Below are 14,554 nucleotides of genomic sequence, written 5' to 3'. Positions count from 1 at the left end.
CCCCTGCCCATCCCCAGAAAATGTCTAAAAATGCTCTTAGAAACCAATGTACAAGCCAATATTCCTGTTCCACCCAAACTTCAACTGATTTTTAGTTGTTTTGCAGCTAAACCATAAAATATGGCCCTCAAACATTCATCCTTACAATGTAACCTTAGTAGTACTAGTCATGCATCTGTCATGTTTCTCTAAAAGATTATTTTTCATGTGTAAGCTGTTTGGCCTTCTTTTCAGATACCCTAAGTATTATTCTAAATGAGTTAAATATTACATGGATTATTATTCATGTATCATTCATTCTCCTGGTCTGCAATATGAACAGTCTATATTTCATTAGTAAAGGAGTTGAGTTCAGGTCCTCCAACTCATCTGGATAGACCAGATGCTGCCAAACATTCAAAGGAAAAAACAGAACCAGTCTTTGAAGAGCCTTAGGAAAGATTAAAGAATCCTAGTCTGACTCCAGAAATCTGAGTTTTTCTAACATTTAGAGTATTCTGGAGCTACTGACATTGGCATCAAAACTCAGGGAGGGTCAAAAGATAAATGGATGTTGATGCCTTTTAATTGTCTCCAAAGGGAGCCATGGTCCGACTAGGTTCAGTCAGTCAATCCTGAAAACCCAATAAGGAAACATTCTTGCAGTTCTTGATCCCTTCAGGATCTGAGTAAGAAAATGAACTAGACTCTCCATGAACAGTAATATCCTGGATTGAGAAGTTTCTGGATCTTTCAGAATTTAGCAAAACTGATCCACAAGAAACAATGAAAGGTTTCTGGAGTGGCTATGACCAGAATTAACCAATCTGCTAAGGGGAGGTGCTGGGAAGGTATAACCATTTTGGCTGTTTGGCACTTTATCTTTAAAATTAGTTCCTGAAGCTTTTTATTTAAAAAAAAAAAAAAAGGAAAAAAAAGGAGGAAAAGAAAGAGAGAGCAGGTGGAGAGAGCCGGGGAAAACAAAAGGAAAGAAAATAGGTCATATTGAAGGCCCCCCCCCAAAAAAACAACTTTAAAACAGGGTTGTCACACTCACCCTTATGTAGTAAACAGCAGAACAGCAGTGAGTGGTTAGGCTGAGTGGGACTTCAACAATAGGCAAAACTCACCTCACTGAAAAGAAGTGAAAATATTTGACCTTGCTTGAATCTCTCCATCTTTTAGTGCAATACCAAATGAAATCCCACATGCTTTTACTCTTTAGCTGCACAAAAGTTGTAAGGTCTTATATTTAAATTAATATGACCCCCTTAATAAAGGCATTATTTTTCAAAATTGTGACTGACAGACAACATGTGTGCATCTAGGCCTGACAGATATGTAGACCTTGTGTACCCTTTCCATACTTGTACAGTATTTAAGCAAAATTTGAGCTCTAACACCAGCTTAAAGTCTGTCTTCTATTTTTTGCTGCTGTCTGGTACAGCTCCAAGCGCACCTCCTCAGTCCGTGACTGTTCTGACAGTTGGAAATCACAACAGCACAAGCATCAGCATCTCCTGGGACCCTCCACCTCCAGATCATCAAAATGGAATCATCCAGGAGTATAAGGTAAAACTGCTGACTGGCGGGAGGGATGTAAACTAAGGCAAATGGGTGGCTGAACAATACCTCTCAGGTTACCCTTTTCTGAGTGGAGGAGGAAAGCCATATATAGCTGTGTGCTCCTCTCAGGCATATTCAGTTAGGATCCCTCAATCTGTACAGAAAACTAGCGGTGGGGTGAGAAGTGTTGCTTTTACTTTTCTTCTCTGCATCAGAACAGATTCAAATACAGGCAGTCCTCGGATTTACGACACAATTGTTTCCTGAAAACCGTGTCTTAAGGCGAAACGTTGTAACTCGGAACCAGTTTTCTCATAAGAAACACAGTTATAAACAGGAGATTCATTCCTGAACCAAGGAAGGCCCGATACCCTGTTTTCACCAAAAATACCCCCAAATTTTGTACTCGATCAATTATAGATGAGTAATATAGCTACATTGATGTATTTATATTGTCAATAGCAATCATATTGATTTGGAAGGGTTTCTTTGAGGTGACTTTGCTGGACTTTTTGAAGGGCTCTAGGTTGAACTTTGTGAAGGGTTCTTGGCTGGAGTCTTCTCAGGAGTCTTGGCTGCAGGTTTTTCTGGAATCCTGTCACTTCCTTAAAGGAAGTGTCCAAGGAAGTTTGGACAGATGTTCTCCAGGGAGATGGGCAATGTAGCGAACTTGTTCGCTGGTGTGGCATCACGTCAGATCAAGCATTGTAAAGGCGAAACTGACATCAAAAGTTGAAACAGGGTGTCAATTTATAAATGCTGTATGTGTGAAATATTGTAACTCGAAACATTGTAAATCGAGGACTGCCTCTATCTCAAATCAGAGGGTGTGGCTCTGGGAATTTCAAAACTTATTCCTGCTGAAAGCAATCCCTTAGCAACTGGTTGAACACTACTATGAAAACCAGTGCCTCTTGAACCACTGGTTTTTGGGAGGGGTTCCTTTTTTTTCTATCTTTGGTGTCTGTTTTTAACTTTCACTGATGTGGTGAATGTAAAATGTCCTCTTCTGCTCGTCATCACTTTCTTCTTTCATCTATAGTCAGTTCTATATACTGATCACCTCTAGATAATCTTTCACAACATAGAAACATCACAAATCCCTTATAAAGAAAGCATAACTGTAATAAACCCCTTATGTCTTGGCTCTGTTACCTATCCACAGTAGCATAACAAGAGGGTGACCAAGGCAGCAGTCCCAGAGGCTGCCATTGTGGGGGCAGTAGAGAAACATTTGTTGCAGTGACAGCTGACCATGCTGCCTCCCTCAGCACCACAGCAGCCGGCGCTGCTCCATGTGTTGCAGCTGCCCCAGGAATAGAGCTGCTGTACTGTGTCTCTGCCTATGCAGATATGAAAGGAAAAGCATTTGGAGTAGACATCTGAGAATGAACTGGAGAAGTCATGTTATTTTGGATCAGATTAGTTTCTATTGTTGAACGTTGGTGAGATCCCCCAGAAATTAACCTCTAGAGGCAGAAATCTTTGAGACTTAAGGTTGTAGCAGGTGAAAAAAGCCATGTAAACCTTTCCTAAAGAAAGAAATCCTATGGGGCATAGCATTGTCAGTGCTGCCACTGGGTTCTGGTTAGGGGTACACAGTTCAGTTACAAATGGATCTCATATGGAACCTCTGGTTGAAGTAGAAGCTGTCCTGCCCCAGCAGAAATCTCCAAAAGAAACAAAGTAATGGCATTACAACTCTTGGATTCAGTTGCATCCTCTTACTCGGAGGAGTGCAACTTTTTTTTGGTTCTGAGATGGGAGAAGCAGTCATGTACTTAAAAAAAAAATCTTGTTGTATAGTTTCTTATGGGCTTTTCATTGTCTTACTGCTTTACTGCTAAATCATAAGGGCATAATAAACATACACACAATATTTATATATAGCATATTAGTATTTCTCTTTTACTTCTGCTCAATATCAAGATGTATTAATCCCAACATGATGTTGATTTCATTTTCACATCAATTAATAGTTACCACTTTAGTTCATCTCTGTACCAGTCCCAGTATAAGTCAATATTTTCTTGAATTGAACATAAATTCTATTAAAAACCTATAAGAACAAAATATTATGACTTTATAGCTAAAGACTCAAAAGCCAGGCAACAGCACATATTAATGGTGATCTTTCTTCATATATACTGGGATATAGGCCAAGGTTTGCAAATTGGTTCCTAAAATCCATATTTAAACACTTAGATGACTTTATTTTTAAAAAGTTATGAACACCCCAAGCTGCCATTTATCTCAGTGGCAAGGATTACATGCTCAACATGTTTGAAAATTAAGCAGCTTCACTTTGTTTCTGTTTTTGCAAACTCAGCCAGTCTTTAATTATTTAGCACATAATATTCCTCTAACTGAATATTATAATGTGAGACAATTTTCCTCACAAAGATACACACATTTAAAAATGTATTTACCTTTATATATTCCTGCTCTAGTTTTATTCTCAAAATAACATGACACTCATATTAAGTGAGGTACAGATCCATAAATAGGCTTAGGCACCTACAGTGGGACTCTCATGGAATTTAGGGGTGTTTGTACATGTGCTCTGGGAATGGGTGTGGGGGACAATTTAATTAGAGCAGCTCTGAGAGCCACTGCAATTAAAGCGCCTGGTGTGTCTCATGTATCAGCATCCCCACATTTAAAAATGGTGGTAGGAGCATTTTATCTAAAGCTTGTCAAATTAACTTTAGATAAAGCGGCCCTGCCACCATTTTTAAGAACTGGGATGCTGATACATGAGATGCTGGAGGCTGCTGGAGTGCAGTAATTACCAGACTCCAGCAGACTCGATTAATTTAGTCTGCTGCAATGCACTGTAATAGTGCATCGGCGTAGCCTTGATGCTCATGTATAGGTGCCCAAAACGTGTAAAAGTGTGACCTTCCAAAGGCCCTGCCCAACCCCACAGGTACCTAAGTTTTGCCAATAAAGTTTCCCAGTTTTGCTCTCCAGTTTTGCTTATGCATAGCTATCTTGTCAGGGAAGAGCAGGGTCCTCAATAAGGGTGTGCAAAATGGGCCCTATTCGATTCAGATTCAGATTTAGCCTGAATCAGGAACAGTGATTCGATTTGATGATTCAGATCAATGTCCCCGAACAGTGATTTGATTTGTTGATTCAGATCAATGTCCCTGATTCGATTTGGCTGAAACCGAATCTGAAGATTTACTCCTGATTCAGAGAATCAGTGATTCGGCTGTAGACACAGCTTTAAATGTTTTTTCTACATACTTCAAGGTACCAGGCATGGTTCATGAACGCTGTGATGCTGGGCAGATGGAGCATCCCACAGGAACATGGCGGGGGGGCTGTGTGCTCGGTAGCGAATCCAGAAGTGAACCAGAACTACTTCCGATCCGCTTCTGGGTCCACCAGGGAGCACCCAGGGGGGCCCCTTTGCACTCCTCCAGCTTGGCGATTGGCTCTGGGGGGACCCTGGGTGCCCCCCCAGACCCGGAAGGCACCAGTCACCGAGCCTGGAGGGTGTGGGGGAGCGGGCCCTGCGCGCTCCCTGGTGGACCTGGAAGTGCTTCTGGTCCACTTCTAGGTCTGCTGCCAAGCGCACTGGGAAGTCCCCTGCGCTCCTGTGGGACGCTCCATCTGCCCCAGCATCGCAGCATTCATGAGCTGCCTGGTACCTTGAGGTATGTAGTAAAAACATTTAAAGCTGTGTCTATGTCCAATTCTCCAAATCTTTCCAGATATCTCTGAATCAATTCAGAGGGTTCAGATGTAATTTGGAGAGATTAAAGGGTCTCCTGATTCAATTTGGATCCAGAGATTCAGCCACCGAATTGGGCCAAACCTCCATCGAATCAAATCAGCGACTGAAGCTTTGCACAGCCCTAATCCTCAAATGTTTGTTCCTCTACCCAAGTTCCCTGAAAAGTTCAGTGCCGTAGATGTGTGAAGCAAAAACTTAAAACATTTCTACAGGATTGATCTTGCACAAAACCTAGTGCCCATGTCCACAGACACTTCCACTCAAAATAAAGATGGGAGTTGGGGGATTAAGGAGAGTGGAATTTAAATAGTGATTGCATAAAAAGTATAAACAGCCTTCAGAGCAGGGATCATGACCAAGGTCTCCTCTTTCCCAAGTGAGTGCCCTGAACTCTAGGCCAGAAAGTTATGCTCCTTTTGCTCCCTCTCCTTGGCCCAATAAATTATTACTTTTTTTTTTTTGCAAAGTGTAAGAGCTTCACTTGGAAAGGTAGAGAACATCCCCCACCACAGAAAAGCCAAGAGCCTGAACTGCTCTCTTGAGAGGGGAAAAATGTGATTTTGAAGAGGCTGCAGCCTGAGAAGGACAGTGACCAAAGCACTACCAACTCCTCTGCAAGTGCTATAATCACTAAGCTACTATATAAAATAGGCTATCATTTAAAATAAAGGAGGGGCCTCCATCTCTGAGAAGAACAAGTTAGCCACCTTTCTTTACCACAGGAGAGTATTCACAGCTATGAATTTCACTCTGACATTGGTGACTCCCACCTAAGCCCCAGTGTGGGGAAAGGATGAAGACCAACCCCTGCATTTAGCTTTTCCTATTGAATGTTTCCTGTTCACCATGTTAGTTATTGTAAATCACACTGCAAGGCACCTACCTAACTGATCCCTTTGCATTGAATAGAAAGCATAGGTTGGAAAGCCAGGTAGTCCCTTTGGTAGATATAGCCAGAAGTATTGGTTTGAAACCTTACAAGGTGATTTAGCAGCAAATTAGGGGCAGCATGTAACCTTACTGGCCTAGGCCCAGAATAGAAAATAAATCGAATGCCCTTCCCTCCTTCCCTCCCCCCCCCCCCCCCAGCTCAACCTACAAAAGCCCTCCTCTAATCTTTTCTTAAATGGAGGAAGGAATATCAGGTAAATAGCCTCGCTAGTGTGCAGCTACAACCAGCAACAAAGCAGGGCTGAGCATGTCAAACTAAGTGAGAGCTATGATAATCCAGCCCTTAGTCAGCAACTGCATGTTTTTTGCAACTAGCAACTATTTTCTTTTAAATATAATTACATATACACACACATGATTTCTTTATGTCCTGATTCCCTTGAGTGGTATTATAGTGATAACTAATGTATTCTTCAATAATACAAAAATAGCATACAAGATATCTGCAACTAAAATAGACTCTCTAAAGCACCTTGGTTCTAAAATGTCTCAGGAAACCCTCAGGAATAAATACAACTGCAAGGCAAAGATGCCTTGCAATAATATACCACACACACCACAAAGTGCTAGTTTGGATTAAGGAGTAGTTTGTGTGTCTGTAGAATTACAGAGCAAAATGAGTCAGAACTTGAAATCTATATTCCTGGACAATTTCAGTAATCACAACAAGAGCAGTTATAAGAGTTCTAAGAGTCATTTTACCCTGAAATGTATACCATTTCAGAAATGTCACATACCCTTTCTCTGCCAAGTAAGAAAGCTGAAAATACTTTAAAAGGGTGTGTTTATACTATGTTCCAGAATGTATAATCTTATTTCTTGTATTGTTTGTGAATCATTTTCTATTTAGTAGGAAAACATCAAAATGACACGATTGTGAAGTGTTTAATAAACATTTGATCATGAGCATATCAGTATAGTTAATGGTACATGGGCACAATGTAGTTAGTGGGGGAGTGGGCCTCTAGGAAATGTAGTATAGAATTTGCCTAGGAGGAGCAGAAGCTCTTAAGCCACCATTTTAAGCCACCATTGTACCCCCCTGATCCTGGAGTGCTGTGTGGACTTTCTTAGTTATTGCAGTCAGCCTGCAACTATTGTAGTGCTATTAAAAGTGTCTGTAGTGTTATGAATCACATCCCTGATCCCATCATTCCACTTATGCTCGGGCTTCCAAATGGAAGGCAGTTGGTAGCTATATTCCTTAGTTCCTGCATTTTGGGAAGCTCTCCCTTGCTTGGATCCATGACTTTTGAGTTCCTCTGTCTTGACCTGGCCTTTCATCTCCAGAGCAGAGAAGTGAATCTCAGCCAGTCCGACAGCTCACATGTGTTAGTACTTGTGAATCATTTGTAGAATCAGGCTTAAACCTTCAATTTACTCTTGCTTTTCTGGGTTTCAAAATATCAATATATTTTCAGTACAGAATATTAATGTTGTGCAATATCATTTGTGTTCATGCATCATGTTGTCTACTTTCTCCAACCTCTATCCCAGATCTGGTGCCTAGGGAATGAGACTCGATTTCACATCAACAAAACAGTAGATGCAGCCATTCGCTCTGTAGTGATAGGTGGCCTCTACCCAGGTATTCAGTACCGAGTGGAAGTTGCAGCAAGTACCAGTGCAGGTGTTGGAGTAAAAAGTGAACCACAACCCATAATAATTGGTAAGTGATCGTTTATTCTGTTGTTTTGTTTTGCCTGTTCAGGTTTTCATAAATGCTTTCATAAATCACATTGGAAGGCATAAAAATCCACAGAGCAAAAGACTAGGTGCAATTCAATTTGAGCTATCTATTTAACTTTAACTGTACCACTGCTTGCCTCTTCTTCTGTATAGTTTTCACACTTAATAAGATGAAACAGTTCTTCCTCCCTTGAAACATATTAAAAAACATAGATTATCTTGTGATGCTGACTTAATACTTTATTATGAATTTACCATTCCTGCAGGTTGACAGATTTATAGAACTAGCCACTAAAGCTTTCTCCTTATCCTGTTAAGATGATTGTAATATTGCCTTATTTACCCTGCTGGTGCCCTAGGCACTGTATACAGTTGGTTTTCTGAGTATCTCAAGTCAGTATTTCCCAGCTATCCAAGCAGATGGGTTTACTTCTGCCAAAGAAAAGCTGCATGCAGGCAAAATAGAGACGAAAGCTGGAATTATCATCTTTTTCTTTTGAAATGACTGTTTTTTATTAGGGTTTTCCATGGTGGATCGGTTTCCTGACCTGAGGGAAACCTAGAACTTGATACCTCTGAAATTCTTTTAATGTGTACCATGGGGAGGGTGGCAAAGGGCAGGGATGGGGGGGCCGCGTGCAACGGAAATGAACTAAGATATTTTGCTGCTTTAAAGTGATTCAGGAGTTTGGTTTACTTGTATTAATTCAACTTGTTTTTGTCATTACGGTTTTGAAGCTATTTAAAAAAATATGCTGTTTCTGATATTCTTGATGCTTTATAACCTCCTCACCAGCACTTTTGGGACTCTCAGCAAAGACTGCTAGATAGAGAGGGAAATGAAACATAAGCAGTGTCTCACATTTAGGACATTCAGTTTGGCTGGGTATAGACATTCAAAAAGCCTGAGGCAAAATTGATCTACGTTACTTGGTTTTCTATAAGCGGCATACTTTAAATTGTTAGTAAACAGAACACACATTTGTCCTTTGGTGGGGGGCAAATCTTAGACTGGGTTCTGCCATATTTAAGCCAGTCTACATGTGCTGAACATTAAGGGTGTGTGAAAAAAGCCATATTCGATTTGGATTCGAATTTGGCCCGAATTGGGGACAGTGATTTGATTTGTTGATTCTGATTTTCCCCACTTGGATTTGGCCAAATCTGAACCTGAAGAACCGATGCTGATTCAGAGAATCTGTGTTTTGGCCATAGACACAGCTTTAAAAATTTTTTCTACATACGTTGAGCTACCAGGCACAGCTCGTGAACGCTGTGATGCTGGAGCAGATGGAGCATCCCACAGGAGTGTGGGAACCCCCCCAGCATGCTCCCCAGCAGATCCGGAAGTGAGCCAGAAGTGCTTCTGGTCCACTTCCAGGTCTGCTGCCAAGCACACTGGGGACCCCCCTGTGCTCCTGTGAGATGCTTCATCTGCCCCACCAATGCAGGATTCACGAGCTGCCTGGTAACTTGAGGTATGTAGAAAAAACATTTAAAGCTGTGTCTCTGTCCAAATCACCAAATCTCTCCAAATCTCTCTGAATTGATTCTGAGGTTTCCGATTCAATTCGGAGAGATTAGAGGGTCTCCTGATTTGATTCAGACTCAGAGACATGGCCACTGAATTGGGACGAATTTCTGCCGAATTGAACCAGCAACTGAAGCTTCTCGCAGCCCTACTGAACATCTCTTCTGTAATGAGTGTCGACCAGTTTTGTGTGTCAAGCTTCTGTTCTCTTACAGTTATAGACCAGTTTCCAGTCACTTATACTGGTAAAAATGTAATGTCTGTACTTGACCTTAGGTTGGGGGGATGCAGGGGCAGAATTCAGAAAGCTAGTGTGCCACTGAAATATTATTTACGTACTCAGGTTATTTACCTAGAAGTAGGGAAATGAAAAAAAATAGATTTATTTATTATTAAGTGTAAGAAAGGAGATGAATATATAATACTCTGCCTTTGGGAAGATGCAGTTCACTGGAGGCTCATAGGTCAATAAAATATATGATAAAAGGGGAAGGGGGGCAATTGCAAGACTGAAAATAAAGAATGGAGTTACTACAAAGACTTTGGGGAGACTCTTGCTTTCTCCTCTAGTTTATCTGAATTTGTGCCCACTGCTTAAACCATCCATACCAAGAAACTGGACTTTTTAGGTCAGTTATTAGGTTTGAGGAACCTTTTTTTTTTCTCACAAATTACTATAGTAAGGGGTCAATCCTGCAAGCTGCTCAGCATCCTGGTCTGGTTCCAGCAAAGCACTTAGACATGGGGTCCCCTTTAAGCAAGTGAGCAGTTCTATTATGTCATGTTACTCACTTGCTGCACATTAAACATGTGCTAAAGTGCTTTGCTGGATCCTGGCCAGACTGCTCAGCACCTTGAAGGATCAGGGCCTCAGTCCTGTCCTCTTTCTTACCAAAATGAGCTGAGAGTCTTGTTGTAGCATTTACAACAAAGAAGGGGATAGGACACAGAATGTTACATTCTGCACAGGAAAATGGCACAGAGACTTTGTGTTTGTTCTTTGCTAAACTCATGCTAAAATTTAGTGGTTTCTTTAATCATCTCAGGATATTTGCTTCAACCACCTTGTCTGTTAGTATCTCTACATATTTAAAAACCCTTTGAATGAAAGCTGGTTTCCCTTTTTATTTTTGTGTATCTAAAGCTGTACCTCATGTTTTTTCTCTGGGTTCCATCTTCTTGTTATCTATGAACTAAGTTGATATTGTTTTAGTTGATATCGGTGTGGTTTATAAAGGTAATGGTCTTAAGGTAAAGGACTCCTGAAGGAACATAACTTGGCTGCACGTATCATCTTGATTAAGACATTAGCACAATACACAGTCAACAGGGTTGATTAAATGAAATAAAACAAAGGCTACTTGATGTGCCTCAATACCTTAATGTAAATGGAGTATTATTATCAAGTAGTTACATTTTAATGAGATTAGTTCTTAGTTATTTATATTTGTAACAGTGACCCTGCAGAAAATATAAAATCAATACTGATCAAGTTTGGAGATGGCACAAATCTTCTGGCAGTCCCTCACAGTCCAAGATGATTGTCTTGATTGTCTTATCTGTGTGTTGAAAGATGGCTGATGAGGGTTATCTGGGATTGACAGACTCTACTGCAGCTTGGACGTGTGTTTGTGTGTGGGGTGGGTGGCACTGGATTATTGATTTGGTCTGCAACACACTGTTTCTGCTGATTCCACTTCTCCAGTTCCTGTTGTTGTCATGTGGTTTCTGAGATTGTGAAGTTCTGAAATCCCTGCAGCAGATTCTTCCTCCATTTAGGCTGGTCCTGGGTGATAGTCTCCCATGAATTGACATTGATGTTGCATTTTTTAAGTTGGCCTTGAAGACATCACTGAACCCAGATGACACAAATACTGAAGGGCTGACAAAAAGAATCCCATGAAAACTCATCTAGACCCTCATGGCCCCCTGGGAGCCTTTTCCTCTCAAACTTCCCCTTCCCCCACAACAGTTCTCCTTACCCTTCAGAGCCCTTGAACATGGGGCAGTTGGGGGCAGTGCTGAAACTGCCCTAGCCACTGTTCCCCGCTCCTAATGGCATGCCCATTGGCCTTCTTCCTCAATATACAGAAGCAAAAAGTTAGGTTTGTGAGAGGACTTGCTTCAGCTGCTGGCAGGGTCCCTATGCATGAGACCCGGCCCCTCTCATTCAGCCTGTCATCCTCCATCATCTGCGACAATGAATGACACTGGAAAGGGCTGTTGTAGTAACTTATCTCTTTACATCACCGTTGCAGCTCGTTCCTGTCTGTGACTGGTATGCCATTGCACAGCTCAGCCTGCTTTTAGCCATGATTCCCCTCTTCACTGTGTCTGATTTTTGTGGGTTTGAACCCCCTAGGAATGAATCTCCAGGTTCCTGGTTAGCTAGGGGGAAAGCAGAAGAACATTGGAAATACTAGGGAGTGAGCTGAGGATCATTACAAGAAGCAGATAACAGAGAGGATAATTGTAGAAGAAAGGTGCTAGCTTGACTAGAGGAAGGTCAACAGTTAACATCTATGGAGTGAAGAGATCAGCAGAAATCATGTAGATAATAATGAGCCATGAAACCAGTTGACTCCCTTAGGTCCAACTGAATTGAAATGTGGCTATCCCTACCAAGCATTTTGTTTTAAACTTTCAGTGGAGTTGGAAACAAAGGAGGGTACAACTGCACACACTATCCCCGACCTGCCCCCCGCTTCCCCATATCTGCCCCTGTGTAAGGACAACACATCCTAGGATGGAGTGACTCTAAAAATGAATGCGGTGCCATGGGGTGGCACTTCATGGCACTCCAGTCACTCATGGGGTGCCATGATGGATAATGAGCTGCACGTAACCTCCTAGTCCAAACCTGTGGCTAGAAGTGCTAATACAGTTCTTGAATAGTTGAACAGGGGAATATCAAGGAAGAAGGTTATGTAACCTATGTATTTAGCACTAGAACTGGAATGAGATGTTCTGGTGTTCACACTCAGAACGAAGGCTGAAAAAAATTGGTAAGGGTTTGGAGGAAAGTGACAAGAGGCATGACAGAACTGGAAAGTATACCTTAAAATTACAAACTCCAGAAGCTCAAACTACTTAAGATGAATGGTGACTTGTTCAGAGTTTGTACATACCAAGAAGGAGAACATGTTTGATAATTTAGGGCACTTCTCAGTCTTGTGGACAAAAGTATAACCAGTTCCCATAGATAAAATTTGAAGGGAGAAAAAATCATAGGCAAATTTTTGGTAGTAAGAGTAATTAACTAGTAGAAAAAGTTACCAAGGCTTGTGGTAGAATATCCATTATTGGATGTTTTTTAAATTAAGATTGTTGCTGTGTTTGGGGATTTGTTTGTTTGTTTGTTTGGGGGGTTTTAATGAAATTATTTAGTTCAAGCATATCTAATAGGGTTGAAGTAAGAATTAATTCAGGGAAGTCCCATGGTGTTTGTTATGCAGCAAATCAGACTACACGTTCATAAGTCTCCTGGAATTAAAACCTAACATTTTCAACTGCTTTCCAAATACATACCTCTGAGCAGTTCATGTTCCCTAAGTTCAAGCAGAATTTATTCAACCTGGGCTTACAGAAATAACTATATTTATCGAAGTTGCCTCATTTATGCCAATGGGACAATTCATGTCTGAGAAGTTATTTATATACATGTTCAGGGAATCACATTTTGATAAAGAGAAAAGAACCACAATGTAATTTTCTTGTTTGTCTGGTTAGTTATCTGCATGATGGTGGTTCAGTGTCAATTTGCTGTTCTTATACCTTATCCATATATATAATGTAAATTTGTCTTCCCTAAACGAATTGGAAACTGGTAATCTATAATTGCTATATTGTCACTATACTTTGGTTACTCTGGTCTAAGAAACAGAAAAAGTTGTGACTTGAGTTCGTTCCATGACCTGCATGTGTCAGCAAGGACCGTGAAGTTTTCACAAAGGGACATATGTTGAAGTGTGTATTTCTAGACTAGAAAATAAATTTTTTCTCACCCACATTTCACCCACATTGATGATGATAAATATGAAGAAGTATTTTGGATTACAAGAAGATATAAAATTAAATCAAATCATAGTATTGGTTAATAATATGGCTATTATTTTCACTAATCAGCTGGCTTGTTCATGCTTACATTCCTTGGTTCGCATAATAATATGAGGAACAGCTGCAAACTTTCACAGTAATAGGTGCAATAGAATCTGATGTGTCTAATTAATTTTTGGTCCAACAAATTAGTTTTGTTCTTCATTACTCTCCAATGGGAGGAAGACATTATATTTCATTATATTTTTTCTTCAGGAACAATGGAGCGTTTCAGGTCAGACACATCCCTTGTCTGTGTTCTAATTAGTTGAACTGACAGCATTGTTACAGAAACACCTGCAGTATATGAAATAGTACCTTGGATATATATATTACTTCTGATTAAATATCATATAAAGAAATACAAATTTAATGTCATTTGGTCTTCAAACCCCTTACAATCACATTCATTTTATTGTGATTCATCAGTGGGAAATATATATCTCTATACATTTAGTTCTCAGCTACTGAATTCACAAAGCGCATGTTATTTTGAAATTTAAATGAATTATTACTTTTGCAAATGTAATTGCTTAGGACTGAAGGGTAGAACAACAAGCAGTCAAGTAGCTAACTTCAGAAGTTAAGTTGACCTGATTCAGAGATAAATTGTGCTTTGGTTTGGAAAAGCCCATGGAAGAAAATATAGTCTGTCAGAAACTCCTCCAAGGTTCTTCACACGTTTTTCCTACATCTTTCACTCATGGAGGGCTTTTAACCTCAGGAAAAGGTAGGATGTCCAGCATACAAACCCCTAGTGGTCTGTAGAAAAACAGGGTTCTTAACCTTCAATCCAAGATCATCTATTCATGAAGCAGTATAGTTCCTTGAAATTTCTGAATGTATGTAATGGAATCTCCCTTTCTCAAACTGTCAAGCATGCAGTCAGTCTTCAGTGTTTTGGCCTCCATTCTTTTTTTCCTATAGATTTCTTGTTTTACTTCTCTTCAATGTAAGTTCAATATAAAATTGTTTATGAGAGAACCACCAGACCATAC

The 14,554-nt window shown here is 40.4% G+C and overlaps 1 protein-coding gene across 13 annotated transcripts in view; it reads left to right on the top strand.

Annotated features, from left to right (window-relative positions):
* ROBO2 (roundabout guidance receptor 2) overlaps positions 1 to 14,554 on the top strand; it is a 666,866-nt gene that overhangs the window by 571,632 nt on the left and 80,680 nt on the right. For all 13 annotated transcript variants that reach the window (XM_059720636.1, XM_059720642.1, XM_059720638.1 and 10 more), the window contains exons 16-17: positions 1,427 to 1,551; positions 7,739 to 7,910. In XM_059720636.1, coding sequence (XP_059576619.1) covers positions 1,427 to 1,551; positions 7,739 to 7,910 — 297 coding nt within the window. The remainder of the gene's footprint in view (positions 1 to 1,426; positions 1,552 to 7,738; positions 7,911 to 14,554) is intronic.

This window comes from Alligator mississippiensis, chromosome 1 (assembly GCF_030867095.1).
Source record: "Alligator mississippiensis isolate rAllMis1 chromosome 1, rAllMis1, whole genome shotgun sequence".
Classification (NCBI taxonomy): Eukaryota; Metazoa; Chordata; order Crocodylia; family Alligatoridae; genus Alligator; species Alligator mississippiensis.
This window is presented reverse-complemented; position numbering and strand designations above follow the sequence as displayed.